The sequence below is a fragment of the Ranitomeya imitator genome, chromosome 8 (assembly GCF_032444005.1).
Source record: "Ranitomeya imitator isolate aRanImi1 chromosome 8, aRanImi1.pri, whole genome shotgun sequence".
Lineage (NCBI taxonomy): Eukaryota > Metazoa > Chordata > Amphibia > Anura > Dendrobatidae > Ranitomeya > Ranitomeya imitator.
The window spans coordinates 142,616,079-142,643,977 of record NC_091289.1 but is presented as its reverse complement, the minus strand read 5'-3'; the positions used below and the strand labels follow the sequence as shown (position 1 = coordinate 142,643,977).

General features: G+C 47.5%; 1 protein-coding gene across 4 annotated transcripts in view; it reads right to left on the bottom strand.

Moving 5' to 3' along the window:
* PRRC2C (proline rich coiled-coil 2C) overlaps positions 1-27,899 on the bottom strand; it is a 96,947-nt gene that overhangs the window by 47,287 nt on the left and 21,761 nt on the right. For all 4 annotated transcript variants that reach the window (XM_069737483.1, XM_069737481.1, XM_069737484.1 and 1 more), the window contains exons 5-10: positions 26,787-26,912; positions 26,278-26,516; positions 25,953-26,032; positions 24,631-24,749; positions 8,115-8,205; positions 263-416 (exon numbers count right to left, since the gene is read on the bottom strand). In XM_069737483.1, the coding sequence (XP_069593584.1) occupies positions 263-416; positions 8,115-8,205; positions 24,631-24,749; positions 25,953-26,032; positions 26,278-26,516; positions 26,787-26,912 (809 nt within the window). The remainder of the gene's footprint in view (positions 1-262; positions 417-8,114; positions 8,206-24,630; positions 24,750-25,952; positions 26,033-26,277; positions 26,517-26,786; positions 26,913-27,899) is intronic.

Sequence of the window (27,899 nt, the reverse complement as noted above, 5' to 3'; positions counted from 1 at the left end):
TGTGTGAGCGGTGACTGCGGGGAGTATGGAGCGGGCGCTGTGCATTGACTGCAGGGGAGTAGGGAGGGACTAATCGGACTGTGGCCCTCGCTGATTGGTCGCGGCAGCCATGACAGGCAGCTGGCGAGACCAATCGGCGACTTGGATTCCATAACAGACAGAGGCCGCGACCAATGAATATCCGTGACAGAAGGACAGACAGAAAGACGGAAGTGACCCTTAGACATTTATATAGTAGATACACAGGCACCATCTGTCCTACCTGTGTATCAGGAGGTGGACCTTTCCCAAGGAGAGAGTTCTGCCCGGTCGGTGCTTGTGAAGTGTTGGCAGACCGGTCTTCTAGTTCTTTGCAGATTTCAAAATTCTCACTGGATTTTGATTGCGCCTGCTCTGTTTTTGAGATGCGATCATCCCTGAGGTCAAAAGTTGCACACAAAGTATTTTTAATAAACTATTACTGACATTACAACTACACTAAACCACATCAGACATTCAATCCCCACCTCCTCAATACAAGATTGTTGCAGTTTTCACTGCTTAACGCTCAGTTTTGTTTGTTCGCACAACATCTACTATATATATATAGTTACTTAGTTTTTAGGTCTTTCAGAAAGTTATGGATTCAAACCATCGCCCATATTAATGGTAAGGCTCATGATCAGGAATGGCAGTGTTTTGGACGCAGCACATCCGCGCTGTGCTCTATATTAGAGGAACACTGGATGGGATTTATAGAAATCCCATGTCCTCTGTGCTTCTATTTAAAGCTGCGTATACTCACCGGCAGCGCGGCTTTACGAGCCGCGGGATGTCAATTATCTGCATCGGAGACGCTGGTCTAAACTGTGTAGTCCACCCAATAGCATAGCTACCAGGGGGGCAGAGGGGGCCATCGCCCCAGGCTCTGAGGGGGCCCACCAGGAGCTACGCTACTGTAACTGCATCGGCGCGCACAGCGCGCCGATGCAGTTACATTTTGCGGCAGAGCAGGGAGAATCGATCTCCCTGCTCGGCTGCTATGAGGCCCCTGAGCAGGCGGGGGGCCCGGTGCCAGCAGTGGACCCCCCGCCCGTCATCGCATGGTGAGCTGTATCAGCATCTAGCCGACACAGCTCACCGCAGTGATGAGGGAAGGAGCGCTGCGCTCCTTCTCCCATCATCCCCCACACCGTCTGACAGCGGGCGCAATGACATCACCGCCCAGCGCCCGCTGTCAGATGAGCAGGAGCAGGAAGCACTGCTGGAACATGGAGTTAGAGAGGCGAGTATGTATTTACTGTGTTTTTATGGGGGCTGCCTTATTCTATAGGATCTGCCTATGGGGGGAGTGCTGCCTCATATACAGGATCTGCCTATAGGGGGGAGTGCTGCCTTATATACAGGATCTGCCTATAGGGGAGAGTGCTGCCTTCTTCCACAGGATCTGTCTATGGGGGGAGTGCTGCCTTATATACAGGATCTGCCTATGGGGGGAGTGCTGCCTCATATACAGGATCTGCCTATAGGGGGGAGTGCTGCCTTATATACAGGATCTGCCTATAGGGGAGAGTGCTGCCTTCTTCCACAGGATCTGTCTATGGGGGGAGTGCTGCCTTATATACAGGATCTGCCTATGGGGGGAGTGCTGCCTCATATACAGGATCTGCCTATAGGGGGGAGTGCTGCCTTATATACAGGATCTGTCTATGGGGGGAGTGCTGCCTTATTCCACAGGATCTGTCTATGGGGGGAGTGCTGCCTTATATACAGGATCTGCCTATAGGGGGAATGCTGCCTTATATACAGGATCATCCTATAGGGGAGGGAGTGCTACCTTATATACAGGATCATCCTATAGGGGAGGGAGTACTGCCTTATATACAGAATCTGCATATAGGGGAAGGGAGTGCTGCCTTATATACAGGATCTGCCTATAGGGGAGTACTGCCTTATTCTATAGGATCAGCCTATAGGGGAGGGAGTGCTGCCTTATATACAGGATCAGCCTATAGGGGAAGGGAGTGCTGCCTTATATATAGGATCATCCTATAGGGGAGGGAGTGCTGCCTTATATACAGGATCTGCCTATAGGGGAAGGGAGTCCTGCCTTATATACAGGATCTGCCTATAGGGGAGTGCTGCCTTATTCTATAGGATCAGCCTATAGGGGAGGGAGTGCTGCCTTATATACAGGATCAGCCTATAGGGGAGGGAGTGCTGCCTTATATACAGGATCATCCTATAGGGGAAGGGAGTGCTGCCTTATATACAGGATCTGCCTATAGGGGAGTGCTGCCTTATATACATGATCAGCCTATAGGGGAGGGAGTGCTGCCTTATATACAGGATCATCCTATAGGGGAGGGAGTACTGCCTTATACACAGGATCTGCCTATAGGGGAAGGGAGTGCTGCCTTATTCTACAGGATCTGTCTATGGGGGGAGTGCTGCCTTATACACAGGATCTGCCTATGGGGGGGGGGGGGGTGTTGTGCTGCCTTATATACAGGATCTGTCTATATTGGGGGGGGGGGGGGGGGGGAGTGCTGCCTTATTCTACAGGATTTGCCTATGGGGAGAGTGCTGCCTTATTCTACAAGATTTGCCTATGGGGAGGGGGGGGGGGGTGCTGCCTTATTCTGCAGGATCTGCCTATGGGGTGGTGCTGCCTTATTCTACAAGATCTGCCTATGGGGGGGTGCTGCCTTGTGCTATATTGAGGACTATCTGGCACATTATACTATATGGCGGTTATCTATGGGGCCATCATACAGTGTGGGGATTACAGTGTTGGAGCCATCAAACAGTTTGAAGGCTACTAAGGGGTCAGTATACTGTGTGGGTGGTACTATACAGTTAGGGGGCATTATACTGTGTATAGGGGAGCTGTACGGGGGAGACTCGGGACATTATTAAATGTAAAGTAGGCACTTATTGTAATAGGGGAACTCAGGTTACTGTGACTATCAAAGGGGAACACAGAGGGCATTATTACTTCCTAGGGGCAAAATGTGGGCTCTGTTTTCTAGGGCACTTGCACCCGGCATTACTATACTATAGAGGGGTGCTTTAGAATTTAGAGGGTACAGAGAACCACAGAGTAGGTGCAGTAATAGGGTCACATACGGCAGCAGCAGCTCAGTATTGGGTATCAGGTGCAGTAATAGGGTCACATATGGCATCAGCGGCTCAGTATTGGGGTATCAGGTGTAGTAATAGGGACACATACGGCAGCAGGGGCTCAGTATTGGGGTATCAGGTGTAGTAATAGGGACACATACAGCAGCAGCGGCTCAGTATTGGGGTATCAGGTGCAGTAATAGGGACACATACGGCAGCAGTGGCTCAGTATTGGGGTATCGGGCAGTAATAGGGTCACATATGGCATCAGCGGCTCAGTATTGGGTATCCGGTGCAGTAATAGGGTCACATATGGCATCAGCGGCTCAGTATTGGGGTATCAGCAGGATGAGGGGTTTGTGCAGGTTGGGAATAGATGGTGATGGCTGGAATGTGAGAAGTGAAACGTGTCTTTGTTGTTTTCTCTGCAGACGAGTTGTAGCTGGAAGAAGTTGTCATGTCGGTCTGGGCCAGATGGAAAAGACGGGAAAAGTGACGATTCCATCATAAAGAACGTCAGCGGTAAGTCATTATCTGTATCTGTGCAGTGATCTCTTATATGTTCTGTAGGGCTGGTATCTACCACTGACCATATGGCGGTAATATCCATGTTGGTCGTTATATAGAGATTATCTTCAGTAACAGCGCGGTCATCTGCTGAGGTTCTCCTCCACTATTAGGGGGCGTCATCGAGTTGTAATCAAGGTTACCTGGTTAGGGGCCCACTCAGAAGCTTTGGCCCCCCCTGGACCAAAACCCTAGCTACGCCTCCGAGTCCACCCCATAGCCATTCATTAGATGCAGTAAATTTGCAGTTCACTGAACCCATGTGGATGTACCGGCGTAATTAGAACGCAGCGTTTTGGACACAGCGAAAATACACTGCATCCAAAACACTGGTATATCCTAATCGGGGGCACATAGCCTCACACATACACATATATATATATATATATATATATATATATATATATATATATATATATATATATATATATATATATATATATATATATATATATATATACACATATATATATATATATATATATATATATATATATATATATATATATACATACATACATATATACACAAGCAGGGCGGTCAAGCCAGAGAAAGCTGAAATGTGTACAAGAACAACAACCGATACCAAGCGTGTGGTTACAGCGGTACTTTTCTGTAACAAAGAAGTTCTGAGAATTTGGAGAACTTTTTAAAAGTACATTAAATATCAGTATTACTTTGTATGAGAATTTTTTGGCACAATACCATGGAATAATAGTGCAATACGTCCGCATTATTAGTACACTGAAAATATTGTCTCCATTTATTACAATCGCAGCTTTGGGAAAACATCTTTTTGGAAAGTTGATTCAAGGTTTTACATTATAAAGCACAATCTAAGTGGGCAATGCGTTTTTTCTTTATTTCATATCGTTAAGACATTTTATTTAATAAGAGGATATAATAAAACATGGAAGATCTTTCAATGGTGGGGAGAGCAGGGTTATGATTCAGCACCATGTAAGACTATGTTCACACGTTGTGTTTTTGCTGCATTTTTTGCCACACGCAAAACCCGCTCTCTTGGCAGAAAAGAAGCTGTTCACATAAAGCAGGCTTTGCTGAGTTTTTATTGCTGCGTTTTGGTTGTCTCTTGTGCAAATTGGTAAAGTTAGTGGCCAGAAAGAAATTACGATACAATGCGCTTAGATCTTTGCAACAAAAACTGATACCTGCGTTTTTGCACTTACCCATTGATTACTAAATGGAATGCAGCTTGCAAAAATGCAGCAGTTTTCCAAGTCAGGAAAATAAAATCAATGTGTGTGTAGGAGATTTCTGAGATCTCAGATTTTGCTGGTACTGTAAAAGCCGGCTGAAAAGTTTCATTAAAAAGCTGCAAAAATGCAACGTGTGATCATAGTTTAAGACAATAATGACTCTGCACGCATGATTTTTAAATGGAATCTGTCACCAAGTTTCAACAACCCCATTTGAGAGCAGCATGAGGGGCAGACACCCTGATTCCAGTAATGTGTCACTTACAGAATTTCTTGATGTCATTTTGATAATCATGATTATATCTGTTTCAGAACTACCAGATATTAGGAATATTCAGCTTTATATAATCCTATCCACACCACCGATTGGAAGCTTTCTGTGTACACTGTGCATAGGCAGAAAACGTCCAATGAGTGGTAGGGTTATACAGAGCTCAAGAACATGGAGGACTACACGGCATCAGGTATACTAGCTCTTTAATGATAAAATCACTGTTTTGTCAGAAGACTACGTTTTGTCATGAAAACTACGGCAAGCAGCCCAGTAAGTGATACATTGCTGGAATCAGGGTCGCTGTCTCTCCATTATGCTGCTCTCCAATTAGGTGGCAAAAACCTGGCAACGAATTTCCTTTAAAGGGCTGTCCGCACACAATGACTGATCAACCAAAGCACTGCTGCTCAGTTCTTCGTGGCGGGGCCAATCATTTATATACACCTTCCCACTGATTCTCCCCCTATCTTCCCTCTTCGACTGACAGCTCTGGCTTCATAGGAGAAGACGGGTGGATATAGATGGAAACCAAACAGGTGGGAAGATGCAAATAAATGTTTGGCCATGCCGTGATGCAGAGCGCATGTGCTTGGTTTTTGAGCAGTCCCTTTAATTAGCAGCAAGAGACGTCAGAAAAGTAAAAAAAAAAAAAAAAAAAGGAATAACTGATAATGAAAGTGAAACTTTATTAGGTCTGGATTAAATAAGGCTAGGGTCACATTGTGTTAGTGCAATCCGTTTAGCGCTAGCGGATTGCGCTAACGCAATGTTTTCTATGGGGCTGCGGTCGGGGTCGCGGTAACGTCCCCGCTCTCGCAGATCCCCTATCTGCGAGAGCGGGGGAACGGACCGCGGGCGCGCCTCGGACGCTGCAAGCAGCGTCCGTGGCGCGCCAGGAATCACCGGCGCGTCGCTAGCGCGTGCCGAACATGGCACGCGCTAGTGAAGCGCGTTCCCATTAGCGTGAATGGGCGCGTTAACGGCCGCGTTGCACGGCGTTAATTTCGCCGTGCAACGCTGTCCGTTTAACGCGGTCCCATAACGCAATGGGAACCCAGCCTAAGAATAATAGATCTAAGCAGCAATCAGAGCAACTACCAACAAGAGAGTGTGAGTAAAGTAGGCCTTAGTTAAAGGTAACCTGTCACCCCCTCTGGCGTTTTTAACTAACGCAAACGGCGCATGCCCGAAAAAGGAAAGCACAGCGCATGCACGGGTAAGTTACTGAAGGCAGAGGAGGCGGCGCCCAGAGGGGCTGAGTGTTGGCTGGGAGGAAAAGACGTGCCCCCCGGACAGACTAAAGGTATGGCGCGCAAATTATAAAGTCATATTGCAGCGTTGGAAGGGACCACAATAAAGAGCCACCTTCACAGAGTGCAGCATTAGTGCAGCACAAGGTGGCTCTTGTAGTTAAAACCACCAGGAGGGGGTGACTGGTTCTCTCTAAATGAGTGCATAATACCCATCGCTTTACCGTCCGTACATGGGAGGATGTCTCTGTGGGGGGCCATAGTTTACATGCGCATGGCCGCTCCATTCTAAGAGATATAGAAATTCCCTATTCTGATGATCGATGTGGGTCACAGTGGTCAGACCCCCACCAATTAACAAGTTATCACCTATCCTGTCACCACAAAAACTAAAAAGGGAGTTAACCAGATTTGTCAAATATTTCTGGCCAAATAAAGAAACTCAATGCGAGTGCAACATTGTAGCCCCTTCTGTGCTCTTCAGTTATCAAATATATGCAGCATTCATGTAATCTCTGTACCAAGTGCCGCGTACAAACACCCAGTTAACATTTTTTCCATCATTTCTTATTAATTCCAGCAAAAAGGTTTCGTTTCATGTCAAGTAACATCTTCCCACTCAGTGGGGAATCTTAAAGTATCCTAAGATGCTGTACACAACAGAACAGCCTTTACGAGCGAATGCCCATATACCCAAGGTCCAATGGAAAAGCAGATCCACTGGAAAACTGTAGGGATCTTTTGGGGTTACTTCTGATTCATGTTGCGCCTATTTTTCACACCACACTGTGCCCATTACATTTTCAGAGGTAAAAGATGTTCACCCTTCCTCTAAACCACAATATACTAGATAAGATCATTATTGTAACCAATGTTTACACTTTTAAAGGGAATCTATCAGCAGGTTTTTGCTATTTAATCTGAGTGCAGCAAGATGTAGAGGCAGAGAGCCAGATTCCAGCATTGTATCACTTACTGGTCTGCTTGTTGTAGTTTCAATAAAACCAGTCTTATAAGCAGATCATCATTAGAGGACTAGTTCTCTCGTGCCATGTAGTCCTTCTACTCTATGTAACCACGCCCTCACCGATGGGAAGAAATCTGCCAATCAGTAGTGTGGGCGGGGTTATACAAAGCTCAGAGATCTGCTTGATAGGCAGCACATAAAACAGTGATCTCAAAACTGCAGCAAGCAGCCTAGTAAGTGATACATTGTTAGAATCAATCAAGGCATCTACCCCTACGTCATGGTGCTCTCACATAACATGGCAAACACCTGGTGACAGATTCCCTTTAAATTAGCTGAAATAAATGGCAACTCCATGGTGAATGAAGCAGTTCCATCATAACGCTGCCGATTACACGAATGTTACTTTGAAGTGGTAGCCAATTGTATTTTACATAACTTTTGATTGAGACTTAAGAGATGGAGTTAGGATCTCTCACAGTTGGCAATGTCTGGTTTAAGGTGTAGTATTAAGGTCGGAGAATATTCAACCCATGTGTTGTTCAAGTCACAAAACAAAACTCAGGGGAGAACATTTGAATATTAAAAAAGCCATATTTTAATTCAAAGTACAAAAAAGGGATAAATACATACAGTTGTAAAAAAACAAAAATTGCAACACACAACTACATCACATGTAACTTCACCGTGGATACATAGATCAATCGTAACACAAAAAAAAGATGTTAGATTACCAGCTCTCTGATTTTTCTTTCTGACATGGAGATTGCTCATCGTCGTCACTGAAGTTCAGCTGCTCCGTATAATCGACTTCACTTTGTGCACCTGCAAATAAGAAGCAAACCTGCGTCAGGCTGGAATCCTAAGAATCAGAGCACGGACCTAACATTGTGCGAGATTCAGTCCTAAGGGCCCGGCAACAAGCTGAGGTCAAAGCTCTGCCTACCGAGGCAGGCGAATAGCTGAACGGCTGCAAAACAATTGGCCATCACATTAACCCCTTACTGACCTCCGCCGTACTATTACTGCGGAGGTCGGATCCCTCAAAGCCGGGACATGTCAGCTGTTTTGTACAGCTGACAAGTGCCCGCAATAGCGGCGGGTGAAATCGCGATTCACCCGCCGCTATTTACTAGTTTAATGCCGCTGTCAGTGGCATTTAACCGGCGCTTCTGGCCATCTGGATGGAAATGAGCTGCATAGTAACCATAGAGGTCCTTGAGACTTCTATGGTTGCTGATGCCGGATTGCTATGAGCGCCACCCTGTGGTTGGCGCTCATAGCAATGCAGGAATTCAGCTATATAGGAGCGATCTGATAATCGCTGCTATGTAGCTGAGCCGATCAAGTTGTGCCAGCTTCTAGCCTCCCGTGGAGGCTATTGGAGCATGGCAAAGATAAAAAAAAAAAAAGTTTAAAAAAAATATGAAAAAAATAAAAAAAATATAAAAGTTTAAATCACCCCCTTTCGCCCCATTCAAAAAAAAAAAAAAAAAAAAATCAAACTTACACATATTTGGTATTGCCCCGTTCAGAATCGCCCGATCAATAAAAAAAAGGATTAACCTGATCGCTAAACAGCGTAGAGAAAAAAAAAATTGAAACGCCAGAATTACGTTTTTTGGTTGCCGCGACATTCCATTAAAATGCAATCTCACATGTAAAGCGCCATGGAATAAATGGTGCTATAACAATAAATAATAATAATAATAATAACAGGCGATCAAAAGAACGTATCTGCACCAAAATAGTATCGTTAAAAACGTCAGCTCGGCACGCAAAAAATAAGCCCTCACATGACCCCAGATCATGAAAAATGGAGACGCTACGGGTATTGGGAAATTGCTAAAAAAATTTTTTTTAAAAAAATTACGCAAAGTTTAGATATTTTTTTTTACCACTTAGATAAAACATAACCTAGACATGTTTGGTGTCCATGAACTCGTAATGACCTGGAGAATCAAAGTGGCGGGTCAGTTTTAGCATTTAGTGAACCTAGCAAAAAAGCCAATCAAAAAACAAGTGTGGGATTGCACTTTTTTTTGCAATTTCACCGCACTTGGAATTTTTCCCCCCCCCCCGTTTTCTAGTACACGACATTGTAAAACCAATGATGTCGTTCAAAAGTACAACTTGTCCCGCAAAAAACAAGCCCTCACACGGCCATATTGACAGAAAAATAGAAAAAAAAGTTATGGCTCTGGGAAGGAGGGGAGTGAAAAACGAGAACGCAAAAACTGAAAAGGGCAAGGTCATGAAGGGGTTAAACAGAGTTTTGGCTACGTGTGGTGAGTCACAGCGTATAGTCTCACACATCCGACATACACAGTGAGTGTGAACTCATCTCGGGTCTCCTGACCCAAATCTGAGCACACTTATACATGCCTATCCGGGTGTAGGCTTTCGATCAGATGATCCCTGGCTGTTCTGGACATTGCGATCTGTACTCTGCCTGTGAAAGTCAGATATGTGACAAGTCCAGGTGTCCAATAGAGGCAAGATATTCCACAAGCCATTCACAAACATGGCACTGAAATGATGGCCTAAATGATAGAGGGCTACTTCTAGCATTTCAGCTTTGTACTAGGAAGTACAGCTTCATTCTGTAATTTTATGTCGCCTTTTCAGTGACGAGTTGGGCTTGAAGCTTTAGTATATTGGCTAAATTACCAATATTTCTGCAGGATGCTGTATGGTCTTGTGATGCTGGCAATGGCTGATTTGTATGGGATGCTTAGAAGGTACTGGGAGCCATTTACTATCCTATAGTGGACCTCACAAATGGGCAGTAAGCGGCACCTTGTAGAAGCCTGGTCTATGTGCACGTATAATCCCGTGCATCCACCCCACAGGAATGATAAGTGAGTGGCGGTTTGTCGCTATATTGCACCTAACCGCATTATTGCGTATAGCAGTAGGCCTACTTCACACGTTTATTCTATGTATAAAAATGGAACATTTATCAGTGTACCGAATACATTTTTCAACAATTAACAATTTAAAAAAAAATTATGATAGAGATATACAATCCTTATGTATTATTTCTACATACTCTTTTTGGGTGATTACTTTGAAACTCCGTTCATACTGCACCCACACACACAAATGATACACAATTTGAAAGGTAAACTTGCCCCCTTCAGCAAGAAAATAGCCAAACAAACCACACATCCACGATGTGATCACAAAAGAGGGATTTTTGGTTCTTACCGTAAAATCTCTTTCTTGGAGCCTTCATTGGGGGACACACATAACCATGGGTGTATGCTGCTGTCGCTAGGAGGCTGACACTATGCAAATAAGGAAAAAATAACGCCTTCTCGCTCGGCAGTATACACCCTCCGACAGGCACAATCCAACTCAGTTGGTGCTAAAGCAGTTGTAGGAGTAAGTATAAAGAACGCAATCTATGTACCAACCCAAAACAACGGCACATTGGCCAACACGGTACAACATAAAGGGAGGGTGCTGTGTCCCCCAATGAAGTCTCCAAGAAAGATTTTACGGTAAGAACCAAAAGTCCCTCTTTCTCGCTTCATTGAGGGACACAGGTAACCATGGGACGTCCAAAAGCAGTTCCAAGGGAGGGAAAAATAGAGAAAAGAAGACTTAGGTCGGCCGGTGGGAAACCGCCGCCTGCAGTATCTTCCTACCCAGGGCTCGCGTCCGCAGAAGTCTGAATATGCACCTTGTAGAACCGTACAAAGGTGTCAAGGGACGACCAAGTTGCGGCTTTGCAAACTTGCAAGCCGAGGCCTGGTGACGAACCGCCCAGGAAGCTCCCACAGCCCAGGTAGAGTGAGCCCTCACCCCCGGAGGAGGCTGTTTATCCTGAACGCGGTATGCCTCCAGAACCGCCGAACGAATCCAACGAGCAATAGTGTATTTAGAGGCGGGTAGCCCCTTCCGACGACCTTCAGAGACCACAAACAGAGGATCAGACTGGCGAAAGGAAGCAGTTCTGGTAACATAGAATCAGATAGCCCTGACCAAATCCAGCTTGTGGAGAGATTTCTCCAAGGGGTGAACCGGGGAAACTGCAAAAGAAAGGGAGGATGATGTCCTCGTTAATGTGAAAAGCTGAAACTACTTTTGGTAAAAAGGAAGGAACAGGCCAAAGGACTACCTTATCCTGATGCAGAATCAGAAAAGGAGAACGGCAAGACAATGCTGCCAACTTGGAGGCTCTCCTAATAGAGGTGATGGCGACTAGGAAGGTCACTTTCCAGGAAAGAAGGGAAAAGGAAATGTCCTGGATTGGTTCAAAAGGGTGCGCGCTTAAGGGCGCCAAGAACAAGGTTGAGATCCCATTGCTTCACCGGGGAATGATAAGGAGGTGCTATGTGGGCAACACCTTGGAGGAAGGTCCTGACTTGGGGAAGGGAAGCTAGGTCCCTTTGGAAAAGGATGGACAGGGCGGAAACCTGGCCCTTTAAAGCACATAAAGGGACTCTCACCTGAATTTGGAGGGAACAATTTTCAGCCATAGAGGCGGGGTTTTCGGGTGTTTGATTCGCCCTTTCCTTACCCGCTGGCTGCATGCTGGCTGCAATATTGGATTGAAGTTCATTCTCTGTCCTCCATAGTACACGCCTGCGCAAGGCAAGATTACCTTGTGCAGGCATGTACTACGGAGGACAGAGAATGAACTTCAATCCAATATTGCAGCCAGCGGGTAAGGAAAGGGTGAATCAAACACCCCAAAACCCCGCCTCTATGGCTGAAAATTGTTCCCTCCAAATTCAGGTGACAGAGTCCCTTTAAAGACAGGCCTGAATCGAGACCCGCCTAAAGGAAGCCAAGGGCTGACGGAAGGGAAAAAACCATAGGGAACAAACTGTTGTTGTCACACCATTGGAAAAAGGCCTTCCAACATCTATGATAGATATGTGAAGATGCCGGTCTCCTAGCTTTTATCATGGTCTGTATGACGCTGTGAGAAAAACCTGCGTCCCTTAGGACAGTGGCCTCAACAGCCATACCATTAAATTCAGAGACCGAGAATTCGGGTGGAAGAGGGACCCCTGCGATAAAAGATCCGGACGGTCTGGGAGTCTCCAGGGGACGTCCGACAGCATGTTCACTAGCTCCGCGTACCAGGCCCTCCGGGGCCAATCTGGAGCTATTAAGAGAACGGGGACCCTCTCTGCCTTTATCTTTTTTACGACCTTTGGGTTCAAGGGAAGAGGAAGAAACAGATAGGACATGTGGAAGTGGGCCCATGGGATCACAAGGGCGTCGCAAGCAACAGCCATCGGGTCCAGAGAGCTGGATACATACTGGGGAACTTTGTGGTTTGTTCGGGAGGCCATTAGGTCGACATCCGGAACTCCCTATCTCTGACATATTTGGTTGAAGACGGTGGGATGGAGAGACCACTCGCCTGACATGAGGCCCTGACGGCTGAGAAAGTCGGCTTCCCAATTATCCACCCCTGGAATGTGGACAGCTAAGATGGCGGGAACGTGGTTCTCTGCCCACCGTAGAATGTTTGACACCTCCCTCATGATCTGCTTGCTGCGAGTCCGGCCTTGGTGGTTTATGCAGGCCACGGCAATGGCATTGTCCGACTGAATGCGGACCGGATTTCCCGCGAGGAGGGGCTACCAGAGGAGGAGGGCAAGGAAGATCGCCCTGATCTTCAAGAGATTGATCGGGAGAAGGGTCTCTTGAACATTCCAGCGACCGTGCGCTGTGTGATGGAGAAAGACCGAACACCACCCTTGAAGACTGTCGTCGGTGGTGACGATTTGCCAGCGGAGGGGGAGAAATGACCTTCCGCGCAGAATGGAGGTGGAAAGCGTCCACCAAGTGAAAGACTGCCTCACATTGAGAGGAAGGCGAATTGGGCGATCCAGGGAAAATGGATTCCTGTCCCAGGCAGACAGGAGAGCCAGCTGGAGAGGGTGAGAGTGGAACTGAGCATAAGGTACTGCTTCCATGGAAGCAACAATCTTCCCCAGTACTCTCATGCAGAGCCGTAGAGGCAGAGGGACAGGGCGCTTTAAGGCTTTGATGCCCTGTCGGAGCGAGAGGAACTTCTCCTTCGGGAGGAGGACCCGAGCCTGAATGGTGTTGAATTCCATGCCCAGGAACTCGAGGCTCTGAGTTGGAATCAAGGTCGATTTGTCCTTGTTGATTATCCAACCGAGGCGGGACAGTGTGTCCAGAGTGATCTGGAGGCTCTGGTCGCAGTCCTGGCGAGACAAGCCCTTGACAGAAGGTCGTCGAGAGAGGGGATTATGAGGATCCCCTTGAATGAAGGATGGCCATGACCGCTGCCATTACTTTCGTAAAGACACTGGGGGTGGACGCCAGGCCGAACGGGAGAGCTGTAAACTGGTAATATTGCTCTCGGATCGCGAAACGAAGGAACCTCTGATGCTGCTGATAAATAAGAATATGCAGGTAGGCATCCTGAATGTCCACAAAGCACAGATATTCCCCCGATTCCATGGAAGCGATCACTGAGCGCAGAGACTCCATCTTGAAGTGCCGAACCCGAAGCTGGCGGTTCAACTGTTTGAGGTCCAAAATCGGGCGGTTTGAGCCATCTTTTTTCGGGACCATGAACAGATTTGAGTAAAAACCCGAAAACAGCTCGCGGTAAGGAGGCGTTTAAGAGATATTTCCCCGCGTGTGCAATCTGGTCCGCTAAATCAGCTAGTTCCTCCGAAGGAGCCGAAGCTACGATGCCCCTGCAGCAAAGTATCTTGGCCCAGGCGGACACGGCTTTCGCCACCCAAGAGGAGGCGAAATTCGGGCAGAGAGAGGCGCCGGACGCCTCAAAGGATGATTTGGTTAAAGCCTCAATTTGCCTGTCCGTAGTGTCCTTAAGAGACGCTGCATCGGGGATAGACCGAACTATCTGCGAGGATAGACAAGAGACAGGCGGGTCTATCTTAGGGCAATCAGACCATTTGCTGACAAGGTCTGGATTAAAGGGGTACAAAATATCCAGACGCTTTCTTCCTGGAAAACGTTTTCTGGGTTGTTCCCAGTGTCTAGAGGTAGTATTCTCAAACTCTTTGTGATTGGGAAAAACTCTAGATGGCCGTTTCACCCGCTTGAATGAAACTGAGTCCTCCCGGGAGGTGGAGTTCTCAAGTTCCAGGGTTTAAATAATAGCTGAAATAAGGCTATTACCATATCCTGCGTGCCGGAGGACTGATCTGCATCTGAATCAGACTCCGAATGAGAAAACACATCTGACCTGACGTCCGCCTCCGAGGAGGGGGAACGGGTGGAGAGGGGTATTCTACATGGCGCCGCGGGGTCCTGATAGCTGGATGAGGAGCTTGACAGTCCTCTTTCTGTATCCTTTCTCTAATGTGACCCTGTGAGGGTCGTGGTCAGGTGCGTGCGAATCACCGTGGGAGGTGTTCATGGCACTGGTGGCAGAAGATAGAAGCGGCATGTGTTCCAGGACCTGTACCAGGGACTGGGACACTTGTCAGGTCTGAGACTGACTGACATATAGCAACAGCACAGTCCGAGGGAGGGGGAGTGCACACATCCCGAGTATTAGGAGCTTTCTGAGGGATGGACATGGTGGAAGGACTGCAGGATAGACAGAAAGGTGACGGCTGGCCTGAAACCCACTTTCTCTTACAGCGGGCACAAGCATAATGGGTCACCGTGGGATTGTAGCCGGAGGCCTGTGTGGAGTTGGGCATAGGTACAGCCCGAGTGTGGACTGCAGCAGAACGCTATAAAGGCAATGCTGCTGAAGGTAGTAAAGCCGAGGAAGGAGGCCAGGGAATGCAAAGCCTACCAGACACCCAGCAATTTGCAAAAGCAGCTTAGGTAGCCGTGTCTACGTCCAAATCCTGAAGACGCTGCAGGAGCCCAGTGCCAAGATGGAAGCAGTACTCTCCGGCCACGTGACGCGCAGGAGCGAGCGGTGGGTGGGTAAAACTGTGTTCGGGCGTGCAGAAAGAGGGGCGTACCCAGGAAAAAGAAACCGGTGTCCTGATAGGCTGACACGCCTGAGGGGGCGTGTCGGTGTGAGAGCTCCAAAGCAAGCCCATAGCAGAGGGGGCGTGCCCGGCACTGGAAAAAATGAAAGTGCAGCGATGCTAGGCCTAGACCGACAAGGGGGCGTGGCCTAACGGGGGATAGAGAAAGGCTGCAAGATGCCGGGAACCACGCGATAAGAAAAAGTGCACAAAATTTGAAAAATTAGTGACCGGTGAGCGCTGCCGTGGGGAGGGGGGCGAAGAGTGGGCTCTGTCCCATTTGCTATCTTGCTTGAATCCGGCTCCTTGGTGTATGAGGATCGCGTCAGAATCTCTCGGAGAGGAAGAGGGTCCTGGGAATAAGATCCTCCTTTCCGCACGGTCTACGGATGGTGCAGAAGACTGCGTCAACCCCTTACGAGAAGGGGGGAGGTCACCACAGGTGACCACCGTCTTCCTTTCAGCCCTCTCTGAGGAGAGGGGTGAGGAGGGGAAAAGGCAAGGACTTGCCACCAAGAAGTCACCCTGAAACACCCATAAGGGTGACAGGGGACGAAGTCCTGCCAGCGGGTCCGAGAGTGGGAGATGCGGGAAGTACCACACTGCTCTCTCGGTCGCTCAAATGTGGGGAAAAACAGGGTGAGAATCTGCACCCTGTTACCCGAAGAAATAAGTCTGGAAAAGAAAGGGAAAATGATTAATAAGTTCACAAAAACCCTGTAAAGAAAATAAAGACACTACGCAAAAACAGAGTTGGATTGTGCCTGTCAGAGGGTGTATACTGCCGAGGAGGAGTTAACTTTTCCTTATTTGCATAGTGTCAGCCTCCTAGCGACAGCAGCATACACCCAAGGTAACCTGTGTCCCCCAATGAAGCGAGAAAGAAATACAGTTTAAACATTAATTTTCATAAACCTGCAGTAAGGAAAAACGACCTGCAGGTGGCACCACACTACCCCAAAGCACACTACCACAAAGCTGCTTACAGACATCACAAACAAATCCTAACATTTGCCTTGGGGGCTTTCCAGCTTGCCGAACTCCTTGCCCAGCCGATTTCAGGCACACTGGAGGATTGCACACTTCACTGCAGGTGAGTCACATATGCAAACACATTTGTAAACATGCACTGCCTATTCAATTGCACACTTGCTCTGTTTATACTCTACCGACACACAAATGATACACCATTTCAAATTACAAATTACCTGCAGGTGGCATTTGCCTTGGGGTCTTTCCAGCTTGCCCAGCCTATTTCAGGCAAATTCGAGGATTGCACACTTCACTGCTGGTGAGTCACATATGCAAACACATTTATAAACATGCATTGCTTTTTCGGTGATTACTTCGCCCCAACACACAAATAATACACCATTTGAAAGGTAAACTTGCCCCCTTCAGCAAGAAAAGACACAAACAAACCACACATTCACGATTTGATCAATAAATACAGTTTGAACATTCACTTTCCGAAACCTGCAGAAAAAAAAAACCTGCAGGTGGCACCACAACCTCAAGACTTTTTTTAGCCTCTACTTATCAAACCAATTTATTGTATTACCAATCTAAATATATAAATACCTCTGTGTTCATCATCTCATTAAATACATTAACATTTGACCAGCTTGATTTTCCTGAAATTGCCTGCGCCCCCGTCAATCAATGTGCAAAAATTTTGCAAGGGTCAAATAGTTATTTATTTCATGATACAATGTTTTTCAAGTGTTATCTAGCCATTGGTGAAAAATCAGACAAAACACGAATGTCACTTGAATATCATGAATGGGTCAGTTGGGTCCACATATCTCCATTTTATTAACATGTGAAAACAGACAGCACACGGCCATAAAAAACTGACTGGTGAATGAGCTCAAGTTCAGAGAAGTAAATTCTGAACAGTGTGCAACAGTCTGCACAGGGACAAAGAGTACACTACGGACAAGTGCACCAGGCTGCATGTGGATCGTTCAATTTGCGGTCATGACTGGCCCGATAAAACGTTTGCCTGAACCAGACCTTATGGCTTCTGCATGCAGCTAATCTACGTCTACCCTAGAGGGATAACACAATGGGGCAACACTTTAGGGCTGATTTAATAAGCTACATGCACAAAAAAAAATCTGCTTTAACTGAAGGAAAACAAACAAGCGCCATTTTTGGACATGTTCAACAAGGGGGCATCACCTATAAAAAAGCAGGTAGGGAAAGGTTGTAAACGATAGAACCAGAATTGTGTAATAATTTGGTGCATCTTAAACCAAAATAAGCCAAGTATGAGTGGTACTAAGAGCCTAGACAGTCTAATGAGGACTGGTTTATGAATCAGCGTGCACAACTTTGATAACTTTAAGAGTATCTAATCAAAGGGTACGTGCAGACTGACAAATTCTCTCATCCAAGAGTATCGGGCAGATTACGCAAACGACACTGATCACAGTGGGAGCATAGTGTGATCGGATTCTCTTAGATGGGGAGAAAGAGGAGATTTAGTCAATTAGCCTCTAATTGGCTAAGAGATTGGCTAAGAGAAAGATTTTACGGTGAGTACACAAAAATCTCCTTTACTCTGTCGCCTCATTGGGGACACAGGACCAAGGGACGTCCCAAAGCAGTCCCTGGGTGGGAAGCAATGGACGAATATTGTGCAGACAGGCCCCTAAACTTGCGGCACGCCGCCTGCAGAACCCATCAACCCAGGCTCGCGTCCGTTGAGGACCGAGTATGAACTCTGTAGTGTTTAGTAAACGTGTGTAGGCTAGTCAAAGTGGTCGCCTTACACACTTGTTGTGCCGAATGGCCCAGGAGGCCCCTACCGCCCGTGTAGAGTGTGCCGTAATACCGGCTGGAAGAGGAGAATTCTTAAGGCGGTAGGCCTCTTGTATGGTGGATTTGATACACCTGGCAAGGGTAGCTTTGGAAGCTGGCAGACCCTTGCGGCCGCCTTCCGGAAGAAGGAAAAGAGAATCAGACTTCCGGAAGGGCGCAGTCCTAGACACATATATACGCAATGCCCTGACCAGATCAAGCGTATGCAGAGCCTTCTCCACTCTATGAACCGGGACCGGACAAAGGGAAGGCAGAGAAATTTCCTCATTGAGGTGGAAGTTAGACACAACCTTCAGAAGGAAGGATGAGACCGTACGGAGGATTACCTTGTTCTGGTGAAAAACCAGAAAGGGCCGTCTGCAGGAGAGTGCTGTCAGTTCAGACACCCTGCTTAGCGAGGCGATTGCCACCAGGAAAAACCACCTTCTGGGATAGAAGGCGGAGCGGGACCTCCTTAAGGGGTTCGAAGGATGGTTCCTGCAATGCTGTCAGGACCAGGTGGAGGTCCCACGTTTCTAGTGGTCGTCTGTAGGGGGGAACCACCAGGGAAAACCCCCTTAAGAACTGTCCTTACTTGTGGCTTGGTAGCAATGCGCCTTTAAAAAAGCACTGAGAGGGCTGACACCTGGCTCTTAAGCGAGCCCAGGGACAGCCTGGCCTCCAGACCAGATTGGAGAAAACCAAGTAGTTTGGGGAGGAAATAAGGGAATGGGGTCTGGCAATGAGATTCGCACCAGGTAAAGAAAGCTTTCCAGGTACGGTAATAAATCTTGGCAGAGGCTGGCTTCCGTGGCCTGATCATGGTCCTAATGACGTCCGGCGAGAGCCCTGCCTGGGTTAGAACCCAGGTTTCAAGGGCCACGCCGTCAAATTGAGGGCCCCTGAGTTCTGGTGGTAGAACGGGCCTTGTGATAGAAGATCCAGGCGGTCGGGGAGACGCCAGGGGGCGTCTGCTGTAAGTTGTACGATGTCGGCGTACCATGTACGTCTGGGCCAGTCTGGTGCCATTGGGATGGTTGGATCTCCCTCTTGCTTGATCTTCCTCACCACTCTGGATATCAGGGGGAGAGGTGGAAAAATGTACAGAAGCTGGAACTGGGTTCAGTCTTGAACCAGAGCGTCTGCTCCGAGCGACCGCGGATCGTGAGTTCTGGCCATGAAGTTGGAGACCTTGGCATTGAAGTGGGATGCCATTAGGTCCACATCCGGGGTCCACCAGCGATGGCAGATCTGGAGAAAAATTTCGGGATGGAGAGACCACTCTCCCGAGTCTATTCCTTGTCAGCTGAGGAAGTCTGCTTCCCAGTTGTCCACACCCGGAATGTGGACCGCCGAGAGAACCGACCCCGTGTCCTCCGCCCAGTAGAGGATGTGTGACACTTCTCGCATCGCCTGGGTACTGCGGGTCCCCCCTTGGTGATTCACATATGCCACAGCGACTGTATTCTGATGTGAGAGGCTGCCAGTAAGTGATGGAAGGCCCTCAATGCCAGGAGGATGGCACAAATTTCCAGGATGTTGATGGGCATGGTCGCTTCCACTGGTGACCACTTGCCCTATGCCTTGTGGTGTAGGTGCACCGCACCCCAACCCGTCAGGCTCGCATCGGTGGTCAGAACCTTCCATTGACCTGTGAGAAAGGATTTCCCCTTTGCTAGCGAGGTTGGCTTGAGCCACCAGTGCAGGGACCTCCTGGTTGACGACGTTAGCCGGAACTCCCTGTCGAGAGAGAAAGGGTTCTTGTCCCAGGACTTGAGGATGGCTAGTTGGAGAGGCCTGAGGTGAAACTGGGCAAATGGGACCGCTTCTATTGCTGCCCCCATCCTGCCGAGGACTCTCATGGCAAACCAGAGAAATCACAAGTGCCTTGTCCTTGGGAAGGAGAACTAGACACCTGGAGGTGTTGCATAGCATTCCCAGGAAGGTCAGAGACTGACTCGGGGTTGGTGATGACTTTTGTAGGTTGACTAACCAGCCCATGCGACTCAGAGTGTCGATTGTAATTGAGACGCTGAGCTCGCAGTCCTTGAAGGTGGGAGCCTTGATGAGTAGATCGTCTATGCCTTTGGAGTGCAGGACGTCCATGGTGGCTGCCATGGTGAACACTCTGGGAGCCGTGGCGAGTCCGAACGGGAGAGCCACGAACTGGTAGTGGTCGATTGCGAACCTGAGAAATCTCTGATGGGAGGGTGCAATAGGTATATGCAGGTATGCGTTTTGTATGTCTATGGAGGCGAGATATTCTCCCTTCTCCATGGACACAATGATGGACCGAAGGGACTCCATGCGGAAGTGATGGACCCATACATATTTGTTGAGCTGTTTTAGGTCCAGTATGGGCCGTACGCTGCCTCCTTTCTTGAGAACTCCGAATAGATTGGAGTAGTACCCTCGGAAGCACTCGGCCGTGGGGACCGGTACTATGACTCCTGCTTGAAAAAGCGAGGAGACCGCTTGGTAGAAGGCACAAGCCTTGGCTGATGGTTTTGGGGGGACAGAGAGAAAGAATCGGTCCGGTGGGATGGAGGTGAAGTCTATTTTATATCCGGAAGACACTAGTTCCCTGACCCACCTGTCTTCTGTAATAGGCAGCCAGACTTGATGAAAGAGCAAAAGTCGGCCGCCTACGGGTGTGGTGTCTTCCGGAGTCCGTGAGTCATGATGAGGAGAAAGTCTGAGATTTTCCTCCTCTGGGCTTAGACTGGCCTGCTTTTGACTGCCAGGTCTTGTCCGACCTTTGCGTCAAACGTGAGTTGTCCATGCGTGGGGAACGGTTACGATTTTGTGCTGGACGCGAGACGGACCAACCCGAGGAGTTCCGAAAGGATCGGAATCGATTTTGGTTATGCTTCTTGTAAGTGCGTTTAGGTTTCAGTTGGGGAAGAGAGGTACTCTTACCCCCGGTGGCGTTGGATATCATCGTGTCCAACTGTTCACCGAAAAGTCGCCCACTGAGGTAGGGGAGGTGCGTGAGGGACTTCTTTGAGGCTGCATCCGCTTTCCATTCCCGCAGCCAGAGGATACGCCGAATTGTGATGGCGTTTGATGCTATCCCTGCTACACCCCTTGCTGAATCCAGAGCTGCATGAAGCATGTAATCTGCTACGACTGCTATTTGAACCGCTTGGTCCGACAGCTCAGGAGCAGATGCTTGGAGGCCAGCTTGTTAATTTTTGGCCCAGGCCAGAATGGCCTTGGCAGCCCAAACTGAAGCGAACACGGGAGCCAGGGACGACCCTGCAGCCTTGAATATTGAACGAGCCATGCGTTCTACCTGCCGGTCTGCTGCGTCCCTGAGGGTTGAGCTATCTGGCAGTGGAAGAAGGGTCTGTACTGCTAGCATAGAGACTGGGGGGTCCACTTCGGGTGGATCTGTCCATTCCTTGGTGTCCTTCTGTGGGAAGGGGTACCTTGCCTCCAGATATTTGCGATAATATTATTATTATTATTATTATTATAAGCTATTTTTTTTCTCTGGCTGTGAGACCTGCTTTTTAAGGATCGCCTTAAACTCTGGGTGGTTAGAGAAAACCTTAGGCGGCTTCAGAGCTCCTTCAAATCAAATCTTGTGTTCTGGGGCCTCTGGTGGTGGATCTGAAATGTCCAGCACCGGATGGATGGAAGATATTATGTCCTCAACTAGCGCTGTATTGCTAGGGGGGATTGGGATCAGGGACCCCTCCATTTCCTTGTCTGAGTCAGAGTCACAGATGCCTTCCGAATCCTGTGCATCACTGAGGTGTCCCCTGCTGGGTGAGCTGGGGCGGAGGCCTTCTCTGGTAGGGGATTGCGGAGATCTGCATTGTCTGCCCCTGGGAGGGGACGGTCTAGATGACCTAGAACTACGGTGTCTCTCCCTAGAAGGGGATGACCGTGTGCTATGGGATGACGCAGATGGACTTGACCTATGGGTCCGCTTGCGTCCTGACATAGACGTGGATGTGCCAGGGTCATCCTGTCTCTGAGTCAAGCTCTCCCTTTGCTGGGTAGCGGTCATAGCCGAGGCATGACTCTGCAGAGCCTGAAGCAATGTGGAGGTTAGGCTATCTATAGACTGCGTCATAGATTGCGACATCTGAGTGACCCTTCCAGTGTGGCATTAGACACCGAAGCATTGGTAGGGGCTTCTTGGGGCTCTGACACAGTAGTCTGGATGCAGTCCTGGCAGTGCGGGTACGCGCTGCCACTGGGGAGAGCGGTCCTGCAGGCTGTGCAGAATGCATAATATCAGTCCTGCCTGGTTCTCTTGGACCTTGAGCCCGGCATATTGCACAGAGTGCAGAAGGGCTGGCTACGCAGAGGACCCTACAGGAGTGGCTATGCAGAGGAACCTATAGGGGGTCTTATAGGAATATGGATTCACAGCCAAGTAAAAAATCCAGCTGTGATCTTACCCCACCAGTTTGCCCCTAGGTCCAGCGCCGAAGATCCACAGTCCTGTGCCCCCCGCAGACTGGCTGACCTGGTCCTGCTGACCAGGAGATGCAGGGTTAATCTTTGTCCTGCAGCAGAAATGGCCGCCAAGAAGAGGAGGAAGGGGGAGAAGGGGGTGGAGAGCTGAAAAAGGGTGGCAGAGCTGTGTAAAAACGCGCCCTTTCTGTCTTGATCCGCCCCCTCTATGACACTGTAGTGTCATATTTGTCATCTGGGGGGTGGGCCGGGGGGCGGCGGCTTCAGCTAGGCCGAAGTCGGGGCCTAAATTAGATGCCCGATGCCCAGAAAGGCTCCAGGCCGGCGCAGAAGTCCGGGAGGGGGTCGATCTGAACCGGACACCCCCGGATTTAAAGGCAGGATAGCGGTGGGGCTATAAGCGGAAGGGGGGGCCTGTGAGGGGTCCCCCTGAGGCAGTATAGAGCTGGTGCTGCCGCAGAGACAGGGGCGCAGGGAACCCTGTATCTCTATTGTGCCATGCCTGCCTGCACTCTCCCCCGACAGGAGCCCGCAGCTGGGCTGGGGTCCCTGGATGCAGGCGCAGTGTGCTGGCCCATGCTGGGAGCTGCAGAGTGCTGCCTGTACAGGCCCTACCTGAGGCGTCTCAACCTAATGCCCCTAGAGGGGGAATAGGGAGGGTGCTGCTACCACCATCAGGGGGCTATATCCTCGCCCTCAACCCAGAAACCAAGAGGAATTGGGGAAGGAGGCGGGGGAAGGGGGTCTCGACTTTGAACCAGCACCCGAGGGACTGGGGAAGAAGTGACATGGGGAATAGCCATCTCAACTTCAACCGGGTACCCAGTAATAGGGGGCCGAGGAAGGAGGAGACCCACTTTTCCTCATCTGTAATTCCGTCGGAAAAAACGGGAGTATAAAAAAAAATTTAGGTGTGCCTCCTATGCGACACTAAGCAAAAACTGGAGAAGGCTGACGCCGTCCAGGGGTGTATACTGCAGAGGAGGAGCCACGGTTAATCTTTTTCAGATTATGCATAGTGTCGCCTCCTAGTGGACAGCAGCGTAACACCCATGGTCCTGTGACCCCCAATGAGGCGACAGAGTAATATAAATTTCTTCTTCATCTTTTCAATTCTGTCAGTCAATGGAAGCTGAACTGCAAACAGATGTCATCCGAGTGCAGTCCAATGGTTTCCACGGACTCATTACGAATATCAGATCCAGACTGGGCATGTAGCGCGTTTTTCCCCGGAGACACTCTGTCCAAGGAAAAATATCTGACATGTGCACGGGTGCAATCCGATGTTTTGTCGGATCGCACCCGGACTGATAATACAGTCATGTACACGAACCGCAAGTCTGCACTGTAAAAAATGTAGAGATAAATTGGCCACATTGACTATACTGTGGAGCTCTCTGGCAGTTTCTCTCCCTTTCCAGGACCATCAGAGCAATGACAGGCAGGAGTTTCTGTCCGTGAGCCATAACCACACACATGTACACCTCTTACAAATTTAGACAAATGTTAGCCACTTTGCAAATTATGCCATGGTTACAGTCATTTGCAAAAAAAACGCCTAGTCCTCTGGACACAAACCAGTATGCTTTGTAGTTATACAACATGCAATATCTTTGCTTGCTATAATTTATTAGGAATCTTTGTTGTTTTCTTTCACTGGATAATCTGTCCTGTACGTATAATGATCAGCAAGGAACAATAATTAGAGATGTGTCTTCTAATCTGGGTGGTTTAAAGTGTCCATCACATGACAGGCAAATTATTACTAATATATATATATATATATATATATATATATATATATATATATATATATATATATATATATATATATTACAATATATATATATTTTACAATGGAAGAACACAATGAAGATTCCGACTGAATTAAGCAAGCAGAGATCTCAAAGATCATGATAAATGGATTAAAAAAATATGTAAAAAGAAAAACTATAATTTGCTGTAGCTGAAACTAAACTATACATTTATGATCCACCAAAGTGTTTCCTTATCCAAAGCTTCATACTGATTTCCTCAAAATGCAAGTGAGATTTACCTGCCCAGCCTTCATCTGCTTCAGTGTCCAGATTGTCCAGCTCTTTCAGTTCAGTAGCACTAATGATGGAGGGACGATCGATGCCCTCAGCAGCCCAAGCTTGTTGTCGTCGAGGCGGTCTGAAATTAAGGAATCATTGAAGAAAACCATCTATGAAATCCTCAGGGATATTTTACATCTCGACTATAAAGTAGGTTGTACCTAATTATTAAAGCGGGTTTACGATGATAGATGAATTCTGTGTAAAAAGAACTTTGAAAAACAAACGTTCCATTTCATAATAGCATTTTTTCCATAATAAAAGCAGCTACAGATACAGAACACAGCTCGGCCATTAGAAAGCTTCTGGTCTGGTTCAGCATTAAAATATGGGCAGCCATTACCTCACAATGACATATACAGACATTAATGTGATAAGTGTACCGGTACTCAATAAAAAAATGCTTATGTGATTGCGAGGTAATGGCTAGCCATATTTTAATCTTGAATATTAAGTTATATTTTATATCTGATCCTGCTTACCCCAACTTCGATTGATTGGATTCTTGTACCCCTAGTGGGCTTTGCTTATCTTATATGCAGCCGTTTGCCTGTAGTATCACAGAATCGATAATGAGCGCTTCATCCATGACTTCAGGGAGCGTCATTGCATCTGATGCTATACACTAATGTGACCCCAGCCTAAACAGCAGTCTGGCTGAACAGTACAAAAGTCAGCAGTCACAGAAGAAGTGCTCGTTATCAGTTGTCGGTGATCGCACTGGCAGACCGGTATAAAACAGCGCTGTTTGCTCAGAAAGCAAAATCGGACCCTTCATGTGACGCAGACAGCTCTGTGGTATGCTGCATCATCACCGATCACAAGCAGTTCTTCTGCCCCGAGCACATGGTGTTGTTCTACCTAGCTGTCTGGGGTATGCACAGGTCAGCAGTCACAGAGGGGCTATCGGTTCTCGGAGATTGTTCATGTAGGCCATCTGCACAAAGCGCTACCTGCCTCATGAACATATTACGAGTGCTACTCACAGTGGGTGGTGTGCTCCTCGGTCTCCGCACACAGAACCCATTTACAACAGAAAAACCATCTGCACATGCTGGACCAGATCAGGAGAACCCTACTACTAGCCGAGCTGTAACCTTAGCAGCCCAATAGAAAAAGGATGCAATTCTGGAAGGGAAATAAATCTGAAATGTTGTTAATCAAAAAGCATTTACGCAGAAAACATTTACCGTCATTGTAAAACCCCTTTAAGTTTGATAACCTTAGAAAAAGACATTTCATTAAAAAATGTGCACTTTAGATTAAGGTCTAGACAGATTACCTGTTGGCCTCCGCTTGCACGGGATATCTGGTTTGTCCCTGCACCGGAGGAAATGGAAGTCGAGGATAAGAAGGAAACATCTGGGGGAAAAAAAATAGATTTAAGAAGTCAGTGTTCATATAGGTTCATTGCCATGAAGCCATTAGCAGTAGCCCTGACCTTAAACTTTATGCAAAGATTGGCTACACAAAATGCAAACGGAGCTCCTTGCCCTGGAATACAACTGAACGAATATCCAACTGGCTGCACAACAGCAGGAATGGCTGCACATACGAAGCAAGGTTATTGGAACAAACCAAAATACTAAGGTGACTGCAATACCTACATTTCCAGCAAACTGAGGCATCATGCCTTTGTACTGAGGAGGTAGGCCTGGTTGCTGTCCATTCACTTTAAGCTGGGTGGTGGCCGGTCGTTTATCAGCGATCTTGCTCTGATCTGCACCAGGGAGAGCCGGATGGGACGATCCTTCTTCTCCCAGCGAAACAGCATTTTCTTGGTCAGGGGGTGCAAGCGGAATACCAAGGTTTCTCCCTCCACCTTCCCGCCAACTGGCCACATCGGCTGTGTGCACAGATTAGGACAGGTTGAATTTAATTGGATTGTAATCATATTAAGCATGTAAAAAAAAAAATAATTAAGTTACAGACATAAAACTGACAAATAAGAATGGCCGGTACGCTCTAAATGCCCCAAAAGGCCTTTAAAAATGATGTCACACTTGCTTCTATTAGGCTTTTGCATGTAAAATTACTAAAAGCTAAAAAAATATATATATATTTTTTTTATATATATTTTTAGATATCTCATTCAAAACAGCACCATATGCATTACTTTGTGGCCGTAGACTAGGGCCAGGCCCATAATTATCGTCGGCTGCATCTTTTTCTTTCTTTTCTGGATCCCCAGCTGCCTGCAGACTTGGGAATTCTTGCTGGAAATAGCTGTTCACCTTAACACCTGGAAGGAAAACACAATCTCTACTTTAAAATCAGATATAATACCTGTCAATATCTTAGTACTATAAACACATGACTATGCTTGGATTAGTGGTGAGCGAGCACACTCCGATATCGTTTTATCTGAGTGTTGGTGCTATCCAAGTATCTCAGGCGTGTTCGAGTCCCCGCGGCTGCTAGACAGGAGCAAAACATGTGGGGATCGTCTAACAAACAGGCAATCCCTGCATAAGTTGCAGCTAAGAGCCGCGAATCTTGCACCTGCGGGGACTCGAACATATATTATTCGAGCACGCCCAAGATGCTCTGATAACAACCGAGCATGCTCCAATAACACGATATCAGAGTACGCTCGCTCATCACTAGTTATGATATCTATTTAAAGAAATGTATATCAATTACTCCAGCGCCCTTATTAACAGAGGTAACCTAAACAATTTTGATTAAAATGTAGGATATACAGCTGCTGGCAAAGCTCAGGATCCTGTGTGTAAAATTCCATACATAGAATAATAAATAATACAAAGGGTTTGCCATGCTAATCCTTATAGTGGTCACCTGATTCTCAGATACAGGTATATACTATATACAGGGGAGATGACACAGGTATATACTATATACAGGGGAGATGACACAGGTATACATTCATGGCCAAAAGTATTAACACCCCTGCAATTCTGTCAGATAATACTCAGTTTCTTCCTGAAAATGATTGCAATCACAAATTCTTTGGTATTATCTTTATTTAATTTGTCTTAAATGAAAAAATACAAAAGAGAATGAAACAAAAAGCAAAACATTGATCATTTCACACAAAACTCCAAAAATGGGCCAGACAAAAGTATTGGCACCCTCAGCGTAATACTTGGTTGAACAACCTTTAGCCAAAATAACTGCGACCAACCGCTTCCGGTAACCATCAATGAGTTTCTTACAATGCTCTGCTGGAATTTTAGACCATTCTTCTTTGGCAAACTGCTCCAGGTCC